The sequence below is a fragment of the Chrysemys picta genome, chromosome 9 (assembly GCF_011386835.1).
Source record: "Chrysemys picta bellii isolate R12L10 chromosome 9, ASM1138683v2, whole genome shotgun sequence".
Classification (NCBI taxonomy): Eukaryota; Metazoa; Chordata; order Testudines; family Emydidae; genus Chrysemys; species Chrysemys picta.
The window spans coordinates 61,148,367-61,162,752 of NC_088799.1; the positions used below are offsets into that span (position 1 = coordinate 61,148,367).

The 14,386-nt window shown below is 55.9% G+C and overlaps 1 protein-coding gene across 8 annotated transcripts in view; it reads left to right on the forward strand.

Moving 5' to 3' along the window:
* Positions 1-14,386, forward strand: part of NHSL2 (NHS like 2) — a 173,944-nt gene that overhangs the window by 65,222 nt on the left and 94,336 nt on the right. Inside the window, exon 1 of one of the 8 annotated variants that reach the window (XM_024111677.3) lies at positions 11,093-11,233. The exons of the other annotated variants lie outside the window; for them this stretch is intronic. Within the exon in view, the coding sequence (XP_023967445.2) occupies positions 11,170-11,233 (64 nt within the window). The 5' untranslated portion in view covers positions 11,093-11,169. Of the gene's footprint in view, positions 1-11,092; positions 11,234-14,386 lie in introns of those variants that run through there. 8 annotated transcript variants of the gene reach the window in all.

Here is a 14,386-nt window from a genome sequence, read left to right on the forward strand (position 1 = left end):
GATGGTGTGTTCACCCCACACACACCCTGGAGAGGTTAAAATGGCTCAGGAGCAGTGACTTGACAGGATGGGCTGCCCCTGGGTGAAGTGTGGGCTGGGTATTCAGCCCCAGCTGGGCAGTTAGAAACCAGGGAGAGGAGAGCAGAAGGGGGCGGTGGGGGAGAGCGTCAGCCCTCACTCTCACTAGGAAGGAGCAGAGGGAAAACAGCAGCAAAGGTGAGGCCGCAGTGGTGTTAGCTACTGATTGTGTAGGGTCCCCAGTGCACAGGGCAGGTCTCAGTTCCCTCCAGCCATGGGGGCTGGCATGGGACAGGCCAGTGGACTTTGCAGGCTGCTTCTTGAGGCAGTTTATTTAGAGAGACTTTGATACCCCACAGGGGGAAACTCTAGTGACCCACTGGGGGGCCAAGCCCTGGAGAAGAAGTGCTGCAACTCATGGGCAGGAGAGAGGTGCCCATGGAGAGATTGGGACAAGGTGCAGAGAAATGCAAGAGACTGTGTCAAAGCAGCGGTGAGCTAATCCCCAGATGTGCCACAAGGAGGTGCCACGGTGGGGAATGGTGTGAACCCTGTGACACGCCCCCCGTACTACACCACGCCGAGAGACAGATGCCTGGGGACAGCCCGGGAAGCAGCTGCTTCAGTTGCTGTGTCCCCAGCCGCACACAGATCCTGCTGCAGCTCAGGGTGCCCGGGCAACCTGCTCTTGGCTCACTCTTGTCCCCTGGGAATCCCAGAGGCTCCGTTGAACCTGGCCAGCAATTGGGGCTCTGCTGGTGGAATAAAGCTGGGGCTGGGGACTGACTGGCTAAGCAATAGTTCTGCAGAAAAGGACTTGGGGATTACAGTGGACAAGAAGCTGGATATGAGTCAATAGTGTGCCCTTGTTGACAAGAAGGCTAACAGTATATTGTGCTGCATTAGTAGGAGCATTGCAAGCAGATTGAGGGAAGTGATTATTCCCCTCTATTCAGCATTGGTGAGGCCACATCTGGAGTATTGCATCCAGTTTTGGGCCCCACACTACAGAAAGGATGTGAACAAACTGGAAAGAGTCCAGCGGAGGACAACGAAAATGATTAGGTGGCTGGGGCACATGATTTACGAGGACAGGCTGAGGGAACTGGGGTTATTTAGTCTGCAGAAGAGAAGAGTGAGTGGGGATTTGATAGCAGCCTTCAACTACCTGAAGGGGGGTTCCAAAGAGGATGCTCGGCTGTTCTCAGTGGTGGCAGATGACAGAACAAGGAGCAATGGTCTCAAGTTGCAGTGGGGGAGGTCCAGGTTGGATATTAGGAAAAACTATTTCACTAGGAGGGTGGTGAAGCACTGGAATGGGTTACCTAGGGAGGTGGTGGAATCTCCATCCTTAGACGTTTTTAAGGTCAGGCTTGACAAAACCCTGGCTGGGATGATTTAGTTGGTGTTGGTCCTGCTTTGAGCAGGGGGTTGGACTAGATGATCTCCTGAGGTCTCTTCCAACCCTAATCTTTATGATTCTATGATAATCCAGGAGTGCAGAACCCCGAGGTAGCACAAGGTGGCAGAGCAGCCTCTGCCTTTGGCTGCAGCTTCTCCTTCACCCAGCTGGTCCCCTGCAGACTGCGCCGGATTTAGGGGCAGGTGACCTCCTGGGGTGCTGGGTTTGGGGGGCACCAGGCTCGGAGTGCTGTTTTTGTTGTACAGACCCTAGTGTGCAAATTTATCATCTTATATGACGGATAAAATTGACATGCATGCAAATTGTGCATTGAAGTTGTGAAGTGGGCTACAGATGCAATTAAAAATAAGGTATTTGAAAGTTTAATAAATGGAGCGGGGGCACCAAAGAGGCTCCTTGCCTAGGGTGCCATTTGGTCTAGGGCCGGCACTGTGTGCAGAGCAGGTACAAGAGGGGATGGATGTACAGCTCTGTCTGTTCCTGCTACGTCGGGGCAGGGGAACGGGGAGGCTGCTCTGTGGCTAAGCCACAGGACCCGGAGTGTGGAGTGCTGGTTCCATTCAAAGCTCTGCCACTGATTCACTGCATGACCCTGGGCAAGTCCAGTCCCCTCTGTGTGCCTCAGTTTCCTCCTCTCTAATACAGATAATATTTGAGATGGGCTAACTGGAATGGGGTGGGCATGGCCCGGGTTAGGCCCGGGGAGGAGGGTGGGGTACGGCCCTGAGGGGTAGTGTGGAGCATGGGGTGGCCTCAGGGAGGTGGGGTGGCGCTCAGCCTGGTGGAGCAGGGTAGGGTTCCACCAGGCTGCTCCGGGTGGGTGCAGTCCAGGGAGGTGGTCTCTGGTGGGGATAGCAGGGCATGGCAGGGCACAGCCTGGGGAAGCAGGGCAGGTCACAGCCCAGGGAGGTAGGCTCTGGGGGCAGTGGCTGGGAGAGGCAGATTCTGGAGGAAGCAGGTCTGCCTATCACTCCTCAGTCTCCACTCCCTCCCCTCCACCCCCCGGGGTGATGCCGGGTCTTGCATCTCGGCCCCAAAGGCCGGAGCACGCTGGAGCACGGTCCTTTCCCTTTCAGGAACATGTGTGTGGAATTCTGCTTTCCAGGCTCTTTCTCTGCAGCGCTTGGCTCACACCCCAGCCCATTGTTCTCCAAATGAGCTCATTTCACTCTCTGTTCGTTTTTAACATCGTTTCTTGGCAGAAAATTCTGCTTGTGCACATAGAGGGTGTTTATGACTTCTTCAAAGACATGGCTTTCTCCATCAGCTCAGAAGTCTGCAAGGCTGCTTTCGACACGGAGGTGTGTGTGTGTGGCGGGGCTCCTCTGGGCCTACTGACATACAGAGTCAGACCCACCCACTCTCGCTCTATCTCGGCCTGGGGGTCCGGCTGTCTGCAGGGGAGAGGGGCTCTGCGTATCTCCAAGCTGCCAGGTGGGAGCTGTACAGGGGATGATCTCTGCACATTCAGTGCAGCGCTGAAGTTAATACGACCTTAGGTCAAGATCAAGCGCTCAGATGTCAGGTAAGGTCAGGCCGCTCCAGCCCTGTTCATTCAGGCCTGTTGCAGAGAACAGCTCCCTCCAGCCAGGACTTGAAGTAGAGAGGGATGTCTGCCAGATGCTGGGTCACATGACCAAGAGTCTAACTCCAGCCCCTGCCTGACAGCACTTCTCTCCTGAGCTGTGGGAATCCCCTGGCCTGCACCTGTCTCAGAGCACCCAGCTGCCGAGTTCGCCCAGCAGCTTCTGCCTGCCAGAGAGCCAAGAGCCTGGCCAGCTGCGAGGGGCTCCCCAGTCCTTCATGCACATGTCCCCTCACTCCAGCCGCTCTTATTTTTCTGTGCAATGATTGTATCATGCACAGTGCATGTTACATCCGAACAGCCTGGAGACGTACTGGGTCTAGGCAGATCCCCACGTCAGGAGCCTGCAGTGCACGTTCCAGGGCTGGCCTCCTGTTCCCCTGCAGCGACAGCACTTTGGCTCCCTGCTGGCCCTCCCCATCGCTTCTGCACTGCCGGGAGCCTGGCAGGATGCTGCTGCCCACCTGCTCTCCAGCCTTGTCTCATCTCAGACACCAAGGCTGAGATTCAGGCCACCCGTGATCCCAAGCACAGGGCCTCTGGAGGTAGGGGCTTATCTGCAATCCCGTCTGCTGCCAATAAATGGCCAAGGCAACCTGCCAGGAGACAGGGTGAGGACATGCTGACCCAGAGCGTCTCCCTAGCAGCTTCTGCCAGCCGGGCCGCTTCCTTGGTTCAAACTCCTGTGCAAGGGGCCAGGCCTGTACAGTAAAGGTGACTGGGCTGGACGGGCAGATGGGAGCTGCCTGCGTCTCATTCTCTGCAGTGCCTCTTGGCTCCCATGCACATGGGCAGCTGGATAGATGGAGGCTGGGAGGAAATCTATTTTCAGATCAAGCAAACAGCCCTTCTGCAGACCTATCCCGGCAGAGGGCCCATCTCCTGGCAGAGAACCAGTGGCTCAGGGACACCAGGGGAGGCTGGCTAGGTCAGGGTCATCTGAACAGCAAGTGCCCCTTCCTGCAGGCAGTAAACACCGATCTGTTGTGATCCGATTGTCCTTCCAGCAACTGGTCTCTAAGCCCCAGGATAAGCAGCCAGCTGAAGGCAGTAGGGTTTCCTGACCCAGTGGGGCTCAGACACGATCTTGGCACATTGCAGGCAGGAGCTGTGTAAACACTGCACAGCCTGTGACAATCTGAAACAAGGCTAGAAAGCTGTGGGTGGGCAGCCCTTTGCCTCCCAAACGCCGTCCCGCATTCTCCTGCGGCCGCTAGAATGCAGGTGCACGCAGAGGGAATCACTCTGCCCTGTGGAGCGTTCCCAAGCACCACCAAACGTGGACTGAGCTGCAGGCCTGTGAAAATGGTGGATCAGTGCCATCCCTCCCCCCCCCCATGAAATGGGCACAGATGGGTGGAGTGACCGGGCTGAGGCTGCATGAGTCCTTGGCAGAGCTGGAGTTAAAGCAGGATCTTCTGACTCCCAGTCTTGTGCTCTGATCACTGGGCATTTGAAACAAATTGCTTGGCCTTACAGTGGGGTCATCTCTGGTGTGGGTCCCGCCTCCCTCTCATCCCTAGGCATTGCTGCACCAGTGCAGGCCCGCAGGGGCTTTGCTGCCAGTCCCCAGAGGTGCTCTCCTGGGGCTGGCAGCGGGGCATCATCAGCAGGAAGCCCTCGGTCCAGAATTCCCTTCCCCTCTTGTTCCCCAGAGATGGTTTGTCTGTTTCAGGTCATGGGCTGAGGCATGTCCATTCATGCAAGCTTGTGCCCCAAAGGGTGCCACGGGGTGATATGCTGGGTCAAACTGGGGTGGACACGGCTCCTCGGATTCATGTCCTGCCAGCGCGTTGTGTGCATCACAGAATTCTCCAGGTGGGGGGCATCGCACAGTCAGGGTTCAGGAGAGGGAGGGGCTGAGCTCAGACCCTAATCACATGTGGTATGTGATCTCCAACCTGTATGGCCTGAAGGACCCAGGGAGCTGGTCTTGGGCAAGCATGTGGCTAAATAGCACCGAAGTGCTGAGTTTACCTACGTCACAGGGCAGGGAGGGCCAAGGGCTGCATCTGAACCAAAGAATCTTTATTATCAGAGAGGATGCATGAGCCCAAAATAACCCACCTCGGCTCTGATCCAAGCAGCGTTTGCACTTGTACGCTGAGCGCGTCTGATCTGGAGTCACTGGGAGGTGAGAAACTTGGAGGCCACAAGGATGACATTTATAGAGTTACTTATCAGAGAGCAGCACATGCCTCAGAGCTTGTTGTGGAGGGGAATCAGGAGAAAGACATTTCCACACGGTTCAGGTCCCTGGTTCTAAATGAACCATCCCAGGTGTGTCCAGGTTGCTCATACTCCTGGAAGCCAAGAGCACGCTGCGGGGTTCCAATGACCAACCAATTTTTGGTTTTCCCTGCTCCACCACCCATGGAGATTGATCGATCCCAGTCACTTTCTGATGTTCCTATAGTCAGCGAGTCCTAGTCTGTTCTATAGAGGTTCTCATACCGTGCTCATCACTGTAGTATCCAAGCCCCTTTCAGCCATGCATTAAGCAATATGACTAATATCTGGTTGGTCTCTCATCCTCTGCCCAGTGGAATGTTTTGGTTTGGAATTTGTTTTTATAATGTAGAGCCACACACAGACTCTCACACGCGGAGAATCACACGCATATTGCTATGTGTTTAGATTAGAGGAGGCAAGGTCAAGGAAATACGCCTAGCTCTTGGAGTGGAAGGTGGGGAGGTTTAGGGTGGCCCTCGCTTCCTGGGGGAGGTTGTTTCCCAGGCTTGGACTGATTCCCAAGAAAGTTATTGTAGAGAGTTCCATCAGATGAGCGGAGTTAGTGGCCACAGTCTTCATCCTGGAGCTTGAGGCTCATTTAGATCCCCTGGGCCTAGACCAAGAATCATAGAATCATAGAATCATAGAATATCAGAGTTGGAAGGGACCTCAAGAGGTCATCTAGTCCAACCCCCTGCTCAAAGCAGGACCAATTCCCAGCTAAATCATCCCAGCCAGGGCTTTGTCAAGCCGGGCCTTAAAAACCTCCAAGGAAGGAGACTCCACCACCTCCCTAGGTAACGCATTCCAGTGTTTCACCACCCTCCTAGTGAAATAGTTTTTCCTGATATCCAACCTGGACTTCCCCCACCGCAACTTGAGACCATTGCTCCTTGTTCTGTCATCTGCCACCACTGAGAACAGCCGAGCTCCATCCTCTTTGGAACCCCCCTTCAGGTAGTTGAAGGCTGCTATCAAATCCCCCCTCATTCTTCTCTTCTGGAGACTAAACAATCCCAGTTCTCTCAGCCTCTCCTCATAAGTCATATGCTCCAGACCCCTAATCATTTTTGTTGCCCTCCGCTGGACTCTTTCCAATTTTTCCACATCCTTCTTGTAGTGTGGGGCCCAAAACTGGACACAGTATTCCAGATGAGGCCTCACCAATGTCGAATAAAGGGGAACGATCACGTTCCTCGATCTGCTGGCAATGCCCCTACTTATACAGCCCAAAATGCCGTTAGCCTTCTTGGCAACAAGAGCACACTGTTGACTCATATCCAGCTTCTCGTCCACTGTGACCCCTAGGTCCTTTTCAGCAGAACTGCTACCTAGCCATTCGGTCCCTAGTCTGTAGCAGTGCATGGGATTCTTCCGTCCTAAGTGCAGGACTCTGCACTTGTCCTTGTTGAACCTCATCAGGTTTTTTTCTGCCCAATCCTCTAATTTGTCTAGGTCCCTCTGTATCCGATCCCTACCCTCTAGTGTATCTACCACGCCTCCTAGTTTAGTGTCATCTGCAAACTTGCTGAGAGTGCAGTCCACACCATCCTCCAGATCATTAATAAAGATATTAAACAAAACCGGCCCCAGGACCGACCCTTGGGGCACTCCACTTGAAACCGGCTGCCAACTAGACATGGAGCCATTGATCACTACCCGTTGAGCCCGACGATCTAGCCAGCTTTCTATCCACCTTACAGTCCATTCATCCAGCCCATACTTCTTTAACTTGGTGGCAAGAATACTGTGGGAGACAGTATCAAAAGCTTTGCTAAAGTCAAGAAATAACACATCCACTGCTTTCCCCTCATCCACAGAGCCAGTTATCTCATCATAGAAGGCAATTAGGTTAGTCAGGCAAGACTTCCCCTTCGTGAATCCATGCTGACTGTTCCTGATCACTTTCCTTTCCTCTAAATGTTTCATAATTGATTCCTTGAGGACCTGCTCCATAATTTTTCCAGGGACTGAGGTGAGGCTGACTGGAGTCCCTTGAAGATCAGGACCGAGACCTTGACTTGCTATTCTATGGGGAGTCAGGGTTAGTCTATGGGAGGACAGCTCGGAGGAAGCTTGTGCTGCTGAGGAGATGCTCTGCAGCGCTTTGTATTAGTTGGTGTTTCCTAAGTACTGATGGCTTCCTGCCCAGGTGCCCTGCATTGCTGTAGCCCAGCCCAGTGGGGATGAAGGCATGAATGACTGAGGCTGGGTCAACATCCAACAGGATGGGCTGGAGCGTCCTAGCCAACCAGAAGTGACAGAAAGCGTTCCTCACAGGTGCTGCTATGTGAGAGCTCAGCACCAGCGAGGAGTCCAGAGGCCTCCTGAACTGCAGACTGAATTGCCCAATTGTGTGGGCGGTGAACCTTCGACAGGACACTGCACCATGGCTGCAAACTCCTCAACATGCAGAAGGTTCATTCAGCTGATGACCTCGCAGGGTAGCGCGACTCTTTGCTCCTAGACTCTCCACAATGGTTCCCTTGTGCCCTCTCCCATGTACATTGCCCCCAAGGGTAGAAACCTGTAACAGAAGAAGTGTACAGGCCAGAGGGGAGAGCTCCAGTGGCGGCTGCTTCCGAAGGCTGATCAGTCATGGCCTAGAGCAATTGTCAAACTCTGATGATATGGGAGAGGCAGAAGCAGCTTCCTCTCCTCCACGCGAGCATCTGCGCAGGTTTGTCTGGGTGGAGTCCCCCAGATGCTGGACAGCCTGGGGAGTTGTGCTGCCCTCGACTGGAAGCAGATCTGAGTGTTCCTTGCTGTAAGGAGTGGCCAACTGGCTTGGGCTGAGATTGGCCTTGATTGGGACTGGTCTGAGCCTGCCTGCAGGCTCTCTGGTTGAGTGTTGCTCAGTCTCAAGGCCTGAGTGTTTAAATGGGACATACAGACTGTCTAGCCCCAGTGCCGCTTTCTTTCTGGGGGAGGGAGAAGGTTCCTGCAAAGATGGGCAATCGTTGTTGAAATCAAGCTGCAAGTTGCTGTACTGAAGTATCCTGTGGGGCAGAGGGTTGGTGCAGCATGTCCTGTGGCTGGGTGACACTGCCGCACCCATGCTCGGGTGCAGGGCTGCCACGCACACCTGCAGCCATTCACGCCCACCTGTGCCCACGTCAGTCAAAGAGGAAATTTCTTTTGCCAACTTATGCTAAGTACTGATTCAATTTGTTCCTGTTTCCATAACAACCTCCCAGTGCTTTCTGGTCCTTTCTGTTGTTACAGAGACGCTGAGATTTGGCGTCTAAGTGCTCCACAAAATTCATCACGTTGGGAAAGAGAGTCAGGCTCTGATAACAAATAATAATTCCCAGACCCTGCAGGCTGGGAATGGGCCCAACCTCTGCCAGTGAGCCCCCCCATCTCCTTGCCCTGTGGGGCGGTGCCGGTGAGTTCAGATCATTCTGGCTCAGCTGCTGCTGCACCGCCCACCTGGAAGGCATTAGTCTAGTTTTCTTCCCTGCATGCCTGAGTGGAGCTGACGAGTTTTAGAGATTGTGAAGATGAGAGGCTAATAGCAGTGATTAGTGCCCAGTTTTCCGGGGGAAGGGGCAATGGGAGCTTCCCCACCAACACGGCACCCGTCGTCCTTACCTGCAGGCCCTTGGGCTCCCCGCAGCCCCCAGCTCTGTCGGTGCCCCTCAGTCCCAAACCACAGCCCCTGCTATTCCAGCACTGACCTCCCTCCCCCCAGCTGTGTGAGTGCTTCTCAGTCTTGCCTGCAGCCCACCGCCCCTCCAGTTGGAGGGGCTGAGGGCAGAGTTTTGTCTGGTGTATTTTAACTCTGTAACTGCCACCTAGGGGGTCGGACAGCTATTGGAAGTGGTCAGGGGAAAGTTAAATCCACTGATGTTTGCATAGGCCTCCAGAGTTCCTCTGAGTGTGGGGTGTTTCTGTCTATGAGGGGGGGCTGTGGGGTGAACTATCAAATACACGAGTCCCAGGCAGTGACCGGGCTCCCCAGAGAGGCAAGTGATGTCTCCTGGGCTCTGTGCCCAGCTCACTGCATAACCCAGAACCCCCCTCTGTCTACATGCCCCTATCTCTGAAGGGGGTGCCGATGCAGATCTTCCCAAGGGACGCTAGGAGGGTGCGCTCAAGAGCACTAAGGATTCCCATGCTCCGCAAGGCTCTTGTGCTCAGTGATCTGCGCTGGCTGCCTTCTCCTAGCCCAGGTAGAAGCTGAGCTCTTGGCTCACATCAGGTCCAGGCCGGGCAGCCTTGGCCATGCCTCTGACCAGTGACCCTGCTATATGGAGCTGATGGGGGTGCTGGCTGGGCATGCTCAGCACCAGGCAGGCTGGATGGCAGGAGACTGGCACCTTTGAATGTATTTCCATTGATCCTGCAGCATGTGCTGGGCCTGCCCCTGACATCCACTGAGCTACCAGGGCACCCAGCAACGGCACTAGTGTTGGGAGGAATAACCCCCAGGTGCAGTTCTTAGGGACCCTGGCACCCTGTGATTCTCCCCAGCACAGGCCCACCATTAACTCAACACCCACACAGATGCAGGGGTGTCCATTCTTATTTGCAGGGTATTTGCTCCCACAGGGAGAGAAGACCCCAGTGACCTCCAAACCCACCCACTGCCTTATCTCTGGGCTCATGGCCTCAGCTCTTCCCCATGCCAGTGGCAGTACATCTTCAGGATGGGCTCCCCAACACAAGGGGTAAAACTCCAGAGAGCCATCCTTTTGCTCTCTAGCTGATGATGCCCCTTGGCATGGGCTGGCCACAGAACAATCCTGCCATGCTGGAGCACTAGACTGGGTCTCATGACACCGAGCTCTATATGCAGGTCACTTCCTGTCTCCATTTCCCCTCCTCCTCTTTGTCTGTTAAAGTGGAAGCTCTTTGGGGCAGGAGCCCTGGCTGGGTGCCTGTGCTGGGCCCTGGTCTCACCTGGTTGCTGCTAGACAAATGATAAACATGGATACAGTGGTTTCTGTTCAGTCCCTAGAGGCTGGGCAGCTTGATCCCTGTTCAATTCAGTTGTGCCTTTGCCCTGGGGGGAGCAGCAGGTGGGGCCATGGGACTTGCTGTAGGGTCACCATTTCCCAGTACGGCACAGGTATCTCCAAGACCAAAGTCTGGAAGTGTTGGGGAGCAGCCCAGGCTCGGGTCCTGCCCCCCGCAGATCTGCCAGGGCAGGGAGTAGCCGAACCTCCCAGCCCCCCGAGCCTACAAAGCCCGCAGCGGCCCCGGAGGAGCAGAGCTCGGTGTGGGGGTGTGCACACACTCTCACACGTTTACATTCCTAATGGGGCTGCTGAACGGAGCCATGCCATTGGCTGCCAGCGATGCAGCTCCTGGGTATCCGGCTTCGCAGCTCCACGAACAGTAGAGACTCCCTCGGCACAGCAGTGACCGGCCTGGCTCCCCGGAGAGGGGCAGGGTCTGATTCCGATCTCACTCCAGTTCCACACCTGATTCCCCTGGGGCTCCTCCCAGGTGTCCCTGGCCGGAGCGTGGCCATGGGGTGTCAGTCCGGAGCGACTGCTCCGGCGCCAAGTGGCGAGTCCCCGGCGCCGTGGGCGTGAGCGCTGCAGAGACCCTCGCTCTCGGCGCGAGTCCGGCTCGGCGGCAGGTCCCCATGGTGTGAACGTGCCGCGGCTGGGGAGCCGCAGTCTGGCGGGCCCCCTGCCTGGGTCCGGTGCTGGGCCGCCGACGTGCCGGAGCGCGGCGCGGGGGCCGGGGAGCGCGCCGCGGGCCACCCTGGTCCGGCCTGGCCTGGGGCGGCATGAAGGCCGGCTGCCCGCTCCGCGCCCCGGCTCCCGCCCGCCCCCGAGGCCGCTCCCCTCAGCCCGGCGCGGCGCTACTGGACCCCCGAGCTGGGGAATGATGCAGCCGGGGCACTGAGGCGCCGAGGCGCGGTGACCCCCCCGGGCGGAGCCACCGGCGCCCAGGGATGGGCAACTCTCAGCGCAAGCCGCCGCGGAGCCCCCGGCCCTGCAAGATGGACTCGGCAACAGGTACCGCCGCGGCGCCCGGGTTGGGGGGGAGCGGGGGCCCCTCTCCGTGTCCGGCTCCCCGGGACCCTGCCTGGGCGCGCTCCACAACCCCTGGCCCCCATCACACCCTCGCTCTCTGGCTGTGTCGCCCCCAGCACTCAGTAGCCTCCCCCCCCACCCTGCCCCGTGCTGCGGGTGCAGGGTAAGCCCCTGCTCTCCCCCCTCCCTCTGGCATGAGCCATGCAGGTGGGATCCTGCACCTGCCTGGGGGAGGGTGTGGGCAGCACCACAATCTACCTCCCATATTGCCTCTGCCACGGTGTGTTACCCAGCCCAGCACCAGTGCCGGGTGAGGCTGCCCCAGCCTTGGCAGCCCAGGCACCGGGCTCCTATCAGGCTGCTCCTTGCCTGCCGTGCGCTCCGTGCCCTGCGCCCTAATCCTCCTCCTACAACCTAGCTTGCCGTCCTGTTGCTGTCACCTCACACATGCTCCTGCCAGGTCACAGGCGGAGCACTCCCTCCCCTTGTTTGGCGCCCTCCCTGGAGACCCCTCCTCCTCCACCTCCTCCTCAGGCCGGACAGGGACAGGTGGGGAGGCTGCCTAGCTGGGCTGCAGGATCTGTTCCCTGGAGTGCTCTGAGTTGCAGTGGTGAGGGGCGGCTGACAATACATGCTGAGTATCTACAGGTGCTCTGGGGTTTGCTATAGCAACAGGAATGACATTGGGCTGTGTGTTCCAGGTTCCCCAGGGAGCTTTCATTCCCTCTTGCTGTTGAGCCTGCTGCATGCAACCCCCTGTTCTAGCTGTGTCACATCTGGAGAAAGGTCTAAGGGACTTGCTCAATGTCACGCAGTGAGTCAGAACCAGGACACCTGGGTTTTGCTCTTGGCCCAACCGCTAACTAGAATGTCACCTCCAGGTTGTGTGTGCGCAAGTGCTGGCTTGCTGCTGCCCTCTATTGGCTGGAATATGGGTGACCTGCTTCAGTGGCCCAGGGTCACCCATAACCAGCCCAGCTATGTTAGGAGGGAGGAAGGCTTCTCTGTGTTGTGCTGTAACACCGTGTGTGGGAGAGAGAGATGCACTGCTGATGCCCTCTGGTGTTTGGGCTTGCAGAGAAGATAAGGCACTGCTGTTGCTGCCTGCTCAGGGAGCTCTCCTACATGTTTGGAGCTGACCAAGACTCATGCGCTGGGGCAATGGCGATTCGGAGAGGAGTTGGGCCGTCTGCGGCACTTGAATTTGTTGCACATGTGCAGTGTGATGTGGGGTCCATATCTCAGCACTGGTCATTTGCAGGGAAACTCCAGCTGGAGGGCCTGGGATCTGTTGTTCTCTCCCCCCACTGTAAAAAGAACAGGAGTACTTGTGGCACCTTAGAGACTAAGAAATTTATTAGAGCATAAGCTTTCGTGGACTACAGCCCACTTCTTCAGGTGCTGTAGGGCTGTAGTCCACGAAAGCTTATGCTCTAATAAATTTGTTAGTCTCTAAGGTGCCACAAGTACTCCTGTTCTTTTTGCGGATACAGACTAACACGGCTGCTACTCTGAATCCCCCCACTGTGTGAGTGCAAGTCTCTTGCCGACTCCTGGGCTTGAGTCAAGCACCGTAGAGGGTATGTTACGACTCACTGTGTCACTGGAGAGGCCCACAGGCAAGGAGGCAGTGACAGAACCTACCCCCAAGGGGCCTGTGTGCAGGTTACCGGGATTCACTGCAGAGCTCTTGGACTAGCACAGTAGTCCAACCTCGTCTAGCCCTGACCTTACTTCACACAGGGCTGTATGAAATGGGGGGAGGGATAGCTCAGTGGTTTGAGCATTGGCCTGCTAAACCCAGGGTTGTGAGTTCAATCCTTGAGGGGGCCACTTGGGAATCTGGGGCAAAATCAGTACTTGGTCCTGCTACTGAAGGCAGGGGACTGGACTCGATGACCTTTCAAGGTCCCTTCCAGTTCTAGGAGATGGGATATCTCCATTAATTATTATAAACAAGTAGCACCTGTCTATTCACTTCTCTGCCTTCCCTAGGGTGACCAGATAGCAAGTGTGAAAAATCGGGACTGGGGTGGGGGGTAATAGGAGCCTATATAAGAAAAAGACCCAAAAATCGGGACTGTCCCTATAAAATCGGGACATCTGGTCACCCTAGCCTTCCCCTGGGCTGACCTCGGCAGTTCAGCAACTTGGGAATCCTGCCTCCACCTCTTTCTGATCCCTGGCTCCAGGAGATGTGAGGAGGAGCTCTGCACATGCTCAGATCTTGCTGGTTTTCCAGTGCTTGGGCTAACCTTGGTCAGGTCTCCTCAGACTGTTCCGCATTCAGCTTAGCCCATCCTTAGAGTTCGAAATGCTGCCCTGTCTCTTACGGATACCTAGTGAATGGGAATATGACGGCTCAGGAAGAACCCCATGCCTAGGAGTCCTGGCTGGTGCTAGCACTGCAGAGCCTATACAGCTGAGAGAGGGGGAGCTGGAGGCTAGTCTGGCTAGATGCAGGAGAAGGGAAGGGCCTGGCTTGCCTCAGATCCCTGGGGAGCGTGCAGGGCCAGCTATTTAGAAAACAAACCTGTATCTCTTTACTTGTTAACTGAGCACATGTATCCCATGGAGTCACCCCCACTAACATGACCCCTCCCCAGTGCTGTGGTTTAATTTTGGGTAACTTCTCACAGCAAAGCTGCCCTTGGATCCTGGTCGATGTGCTATGCTGAGGGTTTTAGCTAAGTCGTAATTGTGAATTTGCCTGCTGGACCCTAGAGAATTTTCACACTCATCTCATATGTAAAGTGGAGACAACTGAGGCACACCCAGTCCTGTTAGTGCTAGAAGGCTGTTAGGATTCTGATGGCCCAGGCATTCCTTCTAGAAAGGTACCGCCCTAAAACCTAGGCTGAAGGCAAAGCTTTATCTGCTGAGTAAGAAGCCATTGAAACTCGATAGCCCTTAGTGCCTCACGTCCCCAGCAGAAAGCAGGACTTTGGTGAGTCCCCTCCCCAGACAGGTCAGAATCAGATCAAGTGATTGCAACACCTTAATCACAGGGCTGACCAGTGGGACTGCAACCAGTCTCAGATGGGCTGTGGAGGCTTCCATGGACCGGTTGGGTGGGGACATGTTTCCTGACCTAGGAGGGGTTTTTCCAGCAGTGTGGGCAAAGCCCTAAACCAG